This window comes from Lepus europaeus, chromosome 18 (genome assembly GCF_033115175.1).
Source record: "Lepus europaeus isolate LE1 chromosome 18, mLepTim1.pri, whole genome shotgun sequence".
Classification (NCBI taxonomy): domain Eukaryota; kingdom Metazoa; phylum Chordata; class Mammalia; order Lagomorpha; family Leporidae; genus Lepus; species Lepus europaeus.
This window is the reverse complement of record NC_084844.1, coordinates 17,853,561-17,866,102: the sequence shown is the minus strand read 5'-3', so window position 1 is coordinate 17,866,102 and position 12,542 is coordinate 17,853,561. Positions and strand designations below refer to the sequence as shown.

At 60.3% G+C, this 12,542-nt stretch overlaps 1 protein-coding gene across 1 annotated transcript; it reads left to right on the top strand.

Moving 5' to 3' along the window:
• The first annotated feature begins 4,238 nt into the window (after positions 1 to 4,238).
• RPRML (reprimo like) lies at positions 4,239 to 4,595 on the top strand. The gene has a single exon (XM_062215422.1). The coding sequence runs from the start codon at positions 4,239 to 4,241 to the stop codon at positions 4,593 to 4,595; it is 357 nt and encodes a 118-aa protein (XP_062071406.1).
• The last annotated feature ends 7,947 nt before the right edge of the window (positions 4,596 to 12,542 follow it).

The window sequence follows — 12,542 nt, the reverse complement described above, 5'->3', positions numbered from 1 at the left end:
GGGCTCCAAACCTTCCCTTCACCCACTGGGATGCTTCCCACTCCTCTGCCCGCCTGTGCGTCTCCGTGGCGGCCAGTGACTCCCTGGCCCTAGCAAGCTCTGAATAAAAAGCTCCACCGCCTGGTCTCTCTCCCAGCTGTGCATCCGTCGGCGATGATGGAAGTAGGGTGAGGAGGGGTGGAATAATTGAGAGCTGGCTCTGCGGCTCCATGAGCCGTGCGGACCTGGGACTCTGCGCCTTTTCCTCGTGTCCAGGGCACAGGCCAGCCCAGATCCCAGAGCTGGTGCGAATTCAGCGAGGAGATGCTCTTCACACACTGAGTATATGACGGGGCTTATGTAAGGGAAGGCCGGGCGGGCTTTTGGTGCAGGAGCTAAGACATGGCCCCAGCACAGCACGGCGGGCAGAGTGCCTGGTTCAAAGGCCGACTCGACTCCGGGCTCTGCCTTCCTGCTGATGTGTACTCTGGGAGGCAGCAGGTGGTGCCTGGAGTACCTGGACCTCTGCCGCTCCCATGGGAGACCCACACTGAGTTCCCAGCTCCTGGCTTCGGCCTGGCTTGGCCCTGGCTGTTAGGGGCATTCGGAAGAGTGAACCGGCAGATGGAAGATCTCTCTCTCTCTCTGTCCTGTCTCTCTGCCTTTCAAATACATAACGTTGTTTTAAAAAAGATTTTTTTTTTTTTTTTTTTTTACTTATTGAGAGGTAGAGTTACAGAGAAGGAGAGAGAGAGAGAGAGAGAGAGAGAGAGAGAGAGAGAGTCTTCCATCTACTGGTTCATTCCCCAAATGTCTGCAATGGCCGGAGCTGGGCTGATCTGAAGCCAGCAGCTATGAGCTTCTTCTGGGTCTCCTATGTGGGCGCAGGGGCCATGGTAGAGAGCTGGATTGGAAGAGGAGCAGCCGAGACACGAACCAGCACCCATATGGGATGCCAATGTCGCAGGCAGAGGCTTAGCCCACTACGCCACAGCACCTGCCCCTAAAAAATTTTTTTTAACATGAAGGAAAAGCTAGCCATCACATCAGCCTCGTGACAACCTGTTGGAGCAGACAGGCCCCTCCCTGTGCTCACCACGCCCACCCCCATTCTTTGCAGTAGGCACCTGCACTTCGGCCAGATGGAGTCAAGGCCGTGGGCTCCAAGTCCAGGCTATATCAGAGGTTCAGGGTTGGTCTCAGAGAAGGAGGGGGAAGGGACATAGTCAAGCATTTCTCTAAAGAAATCCAGCCGACTAAGTGAGGACAATGGCCAGGCCTGACGGCCGCTTCTCCCTGTTTCCCCCTGGCTCCGAGGGGAGGTCATGGCAGGCACGCTCCTGCCCAGAGGGCTCTGAGCAACCTTGGTCAAGGAGGGGCCCAGGGGAGCCAGCAGCTTCCTTCCATCCAGGCCTGTGCCGCAGTCTCGTCATCCTCAAGGTGAGAATTTGGTGGGCGTTTGGACAGGTGGTTAAGATGCTGGCTGACACCCACGTCCCATGTTGGAGCGCCTGGGTTTGCAGCCTGACTCCGGCTCCTGGCTCCAGCTTCCTGCTACCGCAGACGCTGGGAGGCAGTGGTGATGGTCCAAGTGGATGGGTCCCTGCACTCCTGTAGGAGACCTGGAGTGAGTGTCTGGCTCCTGGCTTTGGCCTGGCCTAGTCTCAGCTGTCGAGGGCATTTAAGGAGTGGACCAGCATATAGAAGAGTGTTCTCTCTCTCTCTCTCTCTTTCCTTTCCTATCAAATAAGTAAATAAAAAAATTTAAAGATAAGAATTTTAGGGGCCGGCACTGTGGCATAGCAGGTTAAAGCCCTGGCCTGAAGTGTCGACATCCATACGGGCAGCGGTTCTAGTCTTGGTTGCTCCACTTCCTATCCAGCTCTCTGCTGTGGCCTGGGAAAGCAGTAGAAGATGGTCCAAGTCCTTGGGCCCCTGCACCCACGTGGGAGACCTGGAAGAAGCCCCTGGCTCCTGGCTCCTGGCTTTGGATCGGCACAGCTCTGGCCGTTTGTGGCCATCTGGGAAGTGAACCAGCAGATGGAAGATCTCTCTGCCTCTCTGTAACTCTGCCTTTCAAATAAATAAATCTTTTTTTTTTTTTTAAAAGAACCCTCTCCCCAAATAACTTCTCATTCGCAGGGCAGCGTTCCCTCTACCCAAATACCTGCAGGAAGCCCCACCTCCTGACACTTCTGCATTGCAGACCAAAGCTTCCACACATGAACTTGGCGGGGGGGGGGGGGGGGACATCCTCACCATGGCGGGGGCAGGGGCTTTGAGATGCTTGTGGGAGGGGGCGTCCCGAGTCCCTGTGCCCCCTTGCCTTCCTCTTCAGGGCTGGCAACAGCGTCCGAGCCCCCAGCCAGTGTCTCCGCCCTGGACCGCTGCAGCTCGCTGCCTACTTTACTTTCCCAACACAATCAGAAATGCAAGTCAGCGCAAGGGTCAGACACCAGTGCTTCCTCCCTCCTTTAATGCAGGCAAAGGCTTTTAAAATAATGACAGGAAGTAGGAAGAAGGTCGCCCCACGCCCCTCAGAGGACGAGTGGACTGGCACATTCCTGGAGGCCAATTTGGTGGGATGTACTTTTTGATTTGCAGGTCCATTTTTCTTAAAAAATATATTTATTTGTTTGAGAGGCAGAGAGAAAGAGAGAGAGAGAGAGAGAGAGAGAGAGAGAGAGAGAGAGAGAGAAGGCCAAGGCAGGAAGGAGCCCGCTACTTAGTCCAGATGGCATGAATCCAGCTTCCCAAGTTTGTACCACAGCCTCCCAGGGTCCGCAGGAGCAGGAAGCTGGAGGCTGCAGCCCGAGCCTGGTGTGACCGCCAGCCCAAATGACCGCCACTCTGCAGGTGAACCTTTCTTTTCGTTTTTAAATATTTCTTTCTTTATTTGAAAGGCATAGTTACAGAGAGGCAGAGGCAGAGAGAAAGAGAGGTCTTCCATCCGCTGGTTCACTCCCCAGGTGGCCGCAACAGCCAGAGCTGTGCCGATCCGAAACCAGGAGTCAGGAGCTTCTTCTGGGTCTCCCGCTTGGGTGCGGGGGCCCAAGCACTTGGGCCATCTTCTACTGCTTTCCCAGGCCACAGCAGAGAGCTGGGTCGGAAGAGGAGCAGCCGAGACTAGAACCGGCGCCCATATGGGATGGCAGCACTTCAGGCCAGGGCTTTAACCCGCTGTGCCACAGCTCAGGCCCACCCAGAGCCGGCCCCCGTAACAAGATTCTTTATGGTAATATTATTTTTGATGACAAAAGAAGAGGCAAGAATTCAAGAAATCGCAAAGCAGGAACATTGGGTAGTGCACATCCTGAGGCCCCGCTAACCACGGGGTGGAGAGAGCAGCAGTGGGGGCTCTGCGCTCCCGGCCCTGCACCTGCCGACTCACTCACACGTGCTGCCGCCTGGGGAAGAGTCAAAGCCAGAGGCACAAAGCAGCAAGGGAGAGCGGTGCCTCCCCCGCCCCGGGGTCAGACAGCAAAGGCCGGGGGCGCGTCCCAGCGAGGTGACAGCTGCGCTCTGCGGAGGGCGCACCTTTCCTAACTTGTCTGCAACCACTATGCGTTTGTAAAAACAAAAGTAGGGGGGACCCAGTACCTTATTCTTTTAAAGAATCAGATGGGACCCGGTAGGGCGCGAGGCCGAGGCAGTCCTCAAGGCCGCTGCCTCCAGCGCCTGGCCCTGGACCCCCGCCCACGGAGTGGGCGCCGCTGGGGTCGCCGTCGCTCCGCTGAGTCCGGGACCCCCTGACCGAGAGGCTGGGAAGAGACGCCTGGCACCCTTCCGGGGAGAACCTGACCACTAACTGCACCAGGGCCCAAAAGGGCACCCTGCGGGGATCGGCGGCCTGCGGGGGTCTCCAGACCCTCTCCGGCCCCGGGACTCCGCCGCGACCGCGCTCGCCGAGGGCTTCCAGCCCCAGACGCGGCGGGGAGGGCTGGGCGGGGCCGGGCCGTTGCTAGGGGCGGGGCGGCGGCGCGGGCCCGGAGCTCCGCTGGCGGCCGCGGCTCGCTCCGCGCTCTCCCGCCGCAGCCCTCGGCGCCGCCTGTTGCTCGCTCCACCGGGCCGCCACGTCCCGCCCGCTGCCCCGGGGGTAGGCGGCCCGAGAGGGCGCCCGCGCCCGGGCAGCTTCCCGCCCTCTCCTGGCCCCGCGCCCGAGCGGATCGCACGACGCCGGCAGCCCCGAGACCGCGCACGCCGACCAGCTTCCCCTCGCGCCCCGGACCGCACGCCGAGCCCCCGGACGCCGAGCCGCGATGAACGCCACCTTCCTGAACCACAGCGGCTTGGAGGAGGTGGGCGGCGGTGGCGCCGGGGCCGCCCTGGGAAACCGCAGCCACGGGCTGGCCACGTGGCTGGGCTGCTGCCCCGGGGGCGCGCCGCTGACCGCCGGCGACGGGGTGCCCGCGGGGCTGGCGTCGGACGAGCGCAGCCTGTGGGTGTCGCGCGTGGCGCAGATCGCCGTGCTCTGCGTGCTGTCGCTCACCGTGGTCTTCGGCGTCTTCTTCCTGGGCTGCAACCTGCTCATCAAGTCCGAGAGTATGATCAACTTTCTGGCGCAGGAGCGCCGGCCCTCCAGGGACGTGGGCGCCGCCATCCTGGGGCTGTACTGAGCGCCGCGCGGCGGGAGCAGCCGACGCGCGCCCGGGACCCTCCTCCGCCGCCCACCGGCAGCGCCCGGGCCGAGGACGCCGCGGGACCGGCGGCGGCGGCGCGGGAAGAGACTTCCAGCCGGGCTCGGTCCAGCGCGCGGGGCGGGGGCGGGTGGGGGTGGGCATGTTGTGTTTTTTTCTTTATTTTTTTAATCGGTTTTTTAGAAAAACAAGTCCAGGGCTGGGTGCGAGTGGGTGTGGGATGCAACTTGGGGCTGAGGTCGCTCGCGCGGGAGTTCGGTGTGTTTGTCGGTGGGGTGGGGGCGGGTTGCGCGCAGGGGCGGGGGAGCCGACGCGGGGAGTCGCTGGGACTGTTGGCCTCATCGTACCTGGGGACGGAGATCTCAAAATAAAATTGCAGCCGTCGGGAGTTCTTCGGGCCGCTCCCCGCCGCGCAAGTTGGGGCCGTGCGGCACGGGGCGCAGTGCGGGGACGTGGGCAGAGGTGCGCAGGGGGCGGGGAGGAGGGCGGCATGAGCCCTCACTGGAGCCGCTTGGGGCAGGTCGGGGAGGATCTGGCCCCTGCGTGGCCTGCGCGGTCCGGTGCGGGGCTCCCCGCGCTCCACGCCGAGGCCGGAGCGGGCAAGGGAAAAGCAGCCGTTTGCAAGCTGGCTGCCGAAGGGGCAGGTCCTGCGGGGCGGGCCAGGCAGCAGCGAGAGTAATTAAATCATTGGAAACTGGAGTCTGTTCCCTGAGATGAAAAGAAGTGCGTTGAATCCAGAACGGGGAAAGCAGTAAAATACATCCAGAGAGGGTTCACAGGCTTCTGCCGGGCGGGGGTGGGCGGACTGCACCTGCTACAAATGGAGTTTTACTTAGGAGCCCCAGGGCCCCGTGGAAGGCTTCTCGGGCTCCCTTCCCTTCTAAATCGCAGTAAGAGGACTGGGAACACCCCCCCACACACACACCTTTCTGCACGGGAAGGGGAGGGGTTTGGGTGCCAGGTCCTGGGATGTTCATGGAGACAGTGGCCTCCAGATGCAGATGGGGGGGGGGGGACCTGGACGCCCTGCGTGCTGTGCTCCCCGAAGCCCAGGCCCAGGCCTCCTGCAGGTGCTCCCTTGCCTTAGCGGTGGTCTCCTTGTGTACTCCCAGTCCCAGAGGGAAGGAGGCTCTGCCGCCTGCAGGTGCTGCCTGGAGACAGCTGGAGGAGGGGGTGCCCCAGGGGAGAAGACTGGGCCTGTACCCTCTGTGCACCCCCGCAGCCCTTGCGCCAGCCCCTCCAGCCTCCTGTGCTCGGAGCGCTGAGGGGGAGACACTAAGGTCTGACTCTCGCTGTCTTCTTTGGCGGCGGATGGTGGAAGAGAAGGGGAAGGAGAAGGAAGGCGGCCGAAGCCTTCGCTGGCACTCACAGCTTCCACAGGGAGGAGGTGGGGGTCGCGGAACAGAAGCGGAGCCTGCCCCTCCCTGGTCCTGAGCTCTCGGTCACCATCAGGATGGTCACCGTCAGGATGTGTCCCCCCAGTCTCGGAACTGGGCGGGGCTTCATTCAGCTGGCCAGGCCAGGAAGGCCAAGGGCTGGAGACTGCTGTCCTGGTGGCTTGGTGTGACTGCAGGCGGCCAGCCTGGCAGGGGGGAGGGCAGCTTTAGGGACTGAGGCGGCCTGACACGGGTGACTGCGGGCTCGGCTGGTCCGGTGGCCCCAGGACACAGCGCAGATACCAGCAATCATGGGAAACCCCAAAGGACCGAAAAATGAGGGTTTTGTGAAAAAGGAGGGTTTCACAAAAAACACAGGCTTTGATACTTTGCCGTCTGGCCAGCTTTCGGGGATGGCTACGAGGACTTCCCTTGGCCTGCCACGGCGGAGGGTGCTCAAGAGTGAAATCCTCTGGATTTGCTGTAAAAACGAAAGCCCCAGTGGAAAAGCTTTGCTGGATTTTCCCATTATTAAAAAAAAAAGTGCAACACGTCTGTGTAGTGACATGCACGTCTGAGCCCCATCCCCTGGCATGCACACGTGTGAACTAGTCCATAGTCATGGCACCGTGCAAGCGCACGTGTGAACTAGTCCATAGTCATGGCGCCGGGCAAGTGCACGTGTGAACTAGTCCATAGTCATGGCACTGTGCAAACGCACGTGTGAACTAGTCCATAGTCATGGCACTGTGCACATGTGTGAACTAGTCCGTAGTCATGGCACTGTGCACACGTGTGAACTAGTCCATAGTCATGGCACCGGGCAAGCGCACGTGTGAACTAGTCCATAGTCATGGCGCTGTGCACACGTGTGAACTAGTCCGTAGTCATGGCACCGTGCACACGTGTGAACTAGTCCATAGTCATGGCACCGTGCAAGCGCACGTGTGAACTAGTCCATAGTCATGGCGCCGGGCAAGTGCACGTGTGAACTAGTCCATAGTCATGGCGCCGGGCAAGTGCACGTGTGAACTAGTCCATAGTCATGGCACCGTGCACACGTGTGAACTAGTCCATAGTCATGGCACCGTGCAAGCGCACGTGTGAACTAGTCCATAGTCATGGCGCTGTGCACACGTGTGAACTAGTCCGTAGTCATGGCACCGTGCAAGCACACGTGTGAACTAGTCCATAGTCATGGCACCGTGCAAGCGCACGTGTGAACTAGTCCATAGTCATGGCGCTGTGCACACGTGTGAACTAGTCCGTAGTCATGGCACCGTGCAAGCACACGTGTGAACTAGTCCATAATCATGGCGCTGTGCACACGTGTGAACTAGTCCATAGTCATGGCACCGTGCAAGCACACGTGTGAACTAGTCCATAGTCATGGCACTGTGCACACGTGTGAACTAGTCCGTAGTCATGGCACTGTGCAAACGCACGTGTGAACTAGTCCATAGTCATGGCACAGTGCACACGTGTGAACTAGTCCATAGTCATGGCACCGTGCAAGCGCACGTATGAACTAGTCCATAGTCATGGCACTGTGCACACGTGTGAACTAGTCCGTAGTCATGGCACTGTGCAAACGCACATGTGAACTAGTCCATAGTCATGGCACCGTGCAAACGCACGTGTGAACTAGTCCATAGTCATGGCACTGTGCACATGTGTGAACTAGTCCATAGTCATGGCGCCAGGCAAGTGCACGTGTGAACTAGTCCATAGTCATGGCACCGTGCAAGCGCATGTGTGCACACACGCAGGCAGGTGCAAGGGCGGGCTCCAGCCCCAAGGAGGACGGCAGGTGTGGGCGGGCCCTGGGGAGGGGCCGGCGTGGGAGAGCTCATCTGTAGCCCGGCTGCTGTGCTCCCTGGAGCCCCGGAGGCCCGCAGTGCTCACTGCACTGCCTGTTGTACACCTTGGGCAGGGGTGTGAGGGTGGGGCCCCCAAGCCACATTGGTCACAGGGTCCAGAGGAGAGGTCGGAATCCTGAGCCCTGGGGCTGGGCTCGTGGAGCAGTGGGTTAAGCTGCCGCCTGCGGCACCAGCGTCTCGTGTGCTCACCTGCTCTGAGTCCCGGCTGCTCCATTTCTGATCCAGCTCCCTGCTAATGCACCTGGGAAAGGCCGCTGCAGACAGCCCCTGCCACCCACGTGGGAGACCCAGATGGAGTTCCTGGTGTGCCTGGCTTTGGGCTGGCTCAGCCACAGCGGATGGAGGATCCCTCTCCCTCTCCCTCTCCCTCTCCCTCTCCCTCTCCCTCTCCCTCTCCCTCTCCCTCTCCCTCTCCCTCTCCCTCTCCCTCTCCCTCTCTCTGACTTTCCCTCTGTCTCTGTAACTGTGCTTTTCAAATAAATAAAATGAATCTTAAAAATAAAATAAGAATCCCGAGGCTTGGCTTGGGCATGTCAGTGGAGGCTGTGGACGGGCCCTGGGTGTCCCCACCTGCAGCCCTGAGTATGGAAGGCCTGACCCCCCCCCTGCCCACTGCAGCCCTGGGTGTGGGAGGCTGAACCCCCCCCAGCCCCACTGCAGCCCCGGGTGTGGAAGGCTGACCGCCCCCAGCCCCACTGCAGCCCCGGGTGTGGAAGGCTGACCCCCCCCAGCCCCACTGCAGCCCCAGGTGTGGAAGGCCTGACTCCCCCACTGCAGCCCTGGGTGTGGAGGGCCTGAGCCCCCCCACCACAACCCCCCACCCCACTGCAGCCCTGGGTGTGGAAGGCCTGACACCACCCCACTGCAGCCCCAGGTGTGGAAGACTGACCCCCCCCCCACTGCAGCCCCAAGTGTGGAAGGCCTGACCCCTCCCCCCCCAGCCCCACTGCAGCCCTGGGCAGAAAGAGCTCCTCCTTCATGGTGGTGCAGGTTGCAGGGGTAAACCTCAGGGGGTCCTGGATTCAGAAGAGAGAAGCCTGGTATCTGGGTCTTTGGCATCCTGGCTGCTCTGCGACTTTAGGAAAGTAGCACAACCTCTCTGGGCCTCAGTCCCTCCACCTACGAAACAGGAGCACCAGGACCCATAGCTGCGGTGACATGGGCGCGTGTCGGGCAGCCGGGGCTGGCGTTGGCAGACGCTCCACAAAGGCAGTTACTCTGACTGACCTCGTGTTCGTTGTATGAACTCTCTCCAAATACATGAGAATCTGGTTCCCTGAACTGGGATCCCTGGACACACACACACACACACACACCAGAAACTGCTCTGTGTGAAGTATCTTGTGGTTGTCCCGAGTGCAAGCCACAGCATAAGGAACCTCGGGCCAAGCATTAGGTGCCCACCCTTGCTCCCATTTTATGAATGAAGAAACTGAGGCGCAGAGAGGCTGCCCCGGGGTGATGCAGCTAGGAGGGGGCAGAGCTGGGGCTCAGCCCCACAGGTGAGCTCCCAGCCTTTGCTCCCCCTGTGCCTGCAACACCTTGGTGGCTTCCTGTTGCTATGGAGGAAACTAAAGTTCAGCTTGATGGACTTGCCCAAGTTCATTCACTCAATCGGTGTCGACTGGGAGTTGACCTTGGGCTGTGTACTGTGCCAGGCACCGGGGTGAGGAGGCGGAGCTCAGCCCCAGCCTGCAGCCCCGAAGCGCCGGCGTGAGCAGCTGGTTCCATGCCTCTCAGGGTCTAGGTCGAACCTTGACGGCCTGAGTCAGGGATGGCATTTTGGGGGTCAGATGTGCCCCTGCCAGCAAGGTGACCCCTGGAGCGGGGGCAGCAGGGAGGGCTTACCTCCCCATGTGCACTTGCTTGTCCCAGCCAAGTTCACACACAGGGGTGCCCAGCTGTGGCTGCTGGGGGCCACTCCCTCCTCCACCAGATGGCCACTCAGTAAGACTGGGAGGGTAGCCTTGAGCCCTGCAGGAAGGAGGTCGGGAGTTCAGAGAGAGGAATGGGGGGGGGGGAGGGAGCGAGGGGACACGTGTGCACACGTGTGTGCGCACGCACATTTCATGTGAAGGGCGACTTCTGAGCACATCCCTTGAGGGCAGCTTCTGATTGGCTCCTGTGCATCAGGCCCACGCTGGGCCCGAGGGGCAATGTCCTGAGGCAGAAGCTCTGCGACCTGAACTTGGGATTCTGTGACCAGGACGCTCTGGGCCGTGGGTGGTCAGCGCTCAGTCCCTGGCGAACGCTCAATTTCCACAATTAACAGCAGCCACTGAGCGGGCGAGCCGGCTCCCGGAGGGTCCTCTGGCGCAAACCCGCATCCTCCTGACGTACCAGGACGCGCTCGGCCTGTCCCGATCCTCCTGGTGCTGGGTGCGGGGAGTTTGCTAAGAAGGCAAGACAGATGCTGGTCACGTGACTACACGGATGCTCCAGGTGCCATCCTTGGGGCCTCGCCTGCCTCTTTCTGGGTTGCCAGCACCAACGTGCAGAGTGTGGGACTGGCGGGAGCAGGCGGGGTGCTGTATGCCCGGGTTTCTCCGGGGCTTCGCTTCGCTGGGGAGTGCACGGGCAGACAGCCCAGGATGCAGAATTTGGACCTTGGCAATGATACAGCCAGGTGGACAGAGGCCGACATCTGTCACTGAGGGTTATGCACAGGCTGCTGGCTCCCATCTGCCCTGGGCCAGCTGCGGGAGGCTGGTGGGCGGGGGCAGCGGCCTGGGCTCCAGAGGCCCCGGTGCACCGCTAGCGCTCTGGCTGGCGTCCTTTCCTGCACCACCATCCCTCTGGTACGACATCTTCCCTTTGCAGCCCTGCCCGAAGCAATAAGAGGAGGAGGAGGAGGGGACAGGGTGGGGGAGGGGCAGGTGAAGGGGGAGAGAGAAGATGGGGTGGAGGGAGGAGGTGAGAGAGGAGGAAGAAAAGGGAAGCAGAAGCCGAGGAGGAGGCCCAGCGGGAAGCTGCGTTCTCCCCTCCGGCTCTGACCCTGGGATCTGTCAACACACAGCCCCAGTGCTGGTCTCGGGGGTCTCAGGGTCTGATCTTTGCAGGGAGAGAAAGGGGCCAAGTGCAACACTATAGGTGGTTATGGCTGGGCTTTGGACAAAAAAGGCGTTGCCTGTCTTGGGTCCCTCCCCTCACTCATGGGAACTGTGCCCTCTGCCCGCGCCAGGCCTCACTGGAAGGGTCCTCAAAGCCAGATGCAGGGCCCCGCCCTACTCTCTACTTCCTAAAGCTCTGCCCTCAGCCAGGGGTGGAAGGTGAGGTGCCCCCAGCACTGTGGCCCAGCCCACAGGACAGCACGGCAGTAGAGGGCCCAGCAGGTGCGCACAGAGCAGCAGGGCCGGGCTCTGACCTCATCCTCACATGTCGTTGCTGTCAGAGGAAGTCGTGCCAGCTCTCAAAGCCTCAGCTCCCTCATCTGTAGAATGGGGCACCTTGACCTCTCCACTTGAAGTTTCGGTAAGACAGTGCCAGAGAGTGTGATAACTCGGTGCGTTAAGTGAACAAACGTCAGGATGTCCGTCTGAAGGTCAAGGTCAGCAGGGGGTATAGTTAGGCCCAGCCGGCGGAAGACTGCAGAAGCGTGGAGAGTGCCCTCGTTCTGGTTCTTTCTTGTAAAATGATGACACAGGGGCAGGCGCTTGGCCTAGCAGTTAAGACGGTGGCTAGGACCCCTGCACCCCACATCAGAGTGCCTGGGTTCAAGTCCCGGCCTCAGCTCCCAGTTCCAGCTTCCTGCTGATGTGCGCCCCGGGAGGCAGCGGGGAGGGCTCAAGCAGCTGAGTCCCTGTCAACCACACGGGAAACCCGGATTGAGTTCTGGGCTCCCGGCTCTGGCCTGGCCCAGCGCTGGCTGCTGCAGCATTAGCAGAGCGAACCAGTGGATGGGTGGTCTCTGTCTGTCACTCTTTCTTTCTTTTTCTCTCTCTACTTATCAAATAAATACATTAATTAATTAAAAAACAAGAAATGATGGAGGAGATGGGGAAGAGGCATGGGTGGGGGGACCGCAATTTACTTGATTCCACCATGAGCCGAACACTGACAAACATGATCTCCGTCCTGAAGTCTACATGGTGACGATGGCCCCCATTTCACAGATAGGAAAGTGGAGGCTGCAAGGGGTGAGTTACAGCCAGGCAATGGCAGATGTAAGATCTGATCACCCTGTGTCTGTCCCCAGAGCCTGTCTTTATGTGTGTGTCTGTAGACAGATAAATTTACTTATTTGAAAAGTAGAGTTAGATAGAGGAAGAGGGAGAGGGCGAGAAAAAGAAAGAGAGAGAATCTTCCACCTACTAGTTCACTCCCCAAAAGGCCACAACAGCCAGGGCTGGGCCAGGCCAAAGCCAGGGGTCTGGAACTCCATCCAAGTCTCCCTTGAGGATGGCACTTGGGCCATTATCAGCTGCCTTCCCAGGTTCATGAGCAGGGAGCTGGATCCCAAGTGAAGTAGCCGGGACTTGAATTGGCGCACACATGGTAGCTGGTGTTGCTTACCCAGTTGTGCCACAACACTGCCCCCCCCCCCACCGAGTCTGTCTTTTCCCCCAGCTCTGCCTATCACCAGGGCAGCTGGAGCAAGGGTGAGCCTGAGGGGTGCAGAGTGAGATGGAGTGGGCGTGGAGTGGGGAGAGGTAAGGGACACCTGTCACCGG

Bases quoted from the DNA above. Each gene is read 5' to 3' on its own strand.
- RPRML (XM_062215422.1), top strand. From the start codon at position 4,239: ATGAACGCCACCTTCCTGAACCACAGCGGCTTGGAGGAGGTGGGCGGC.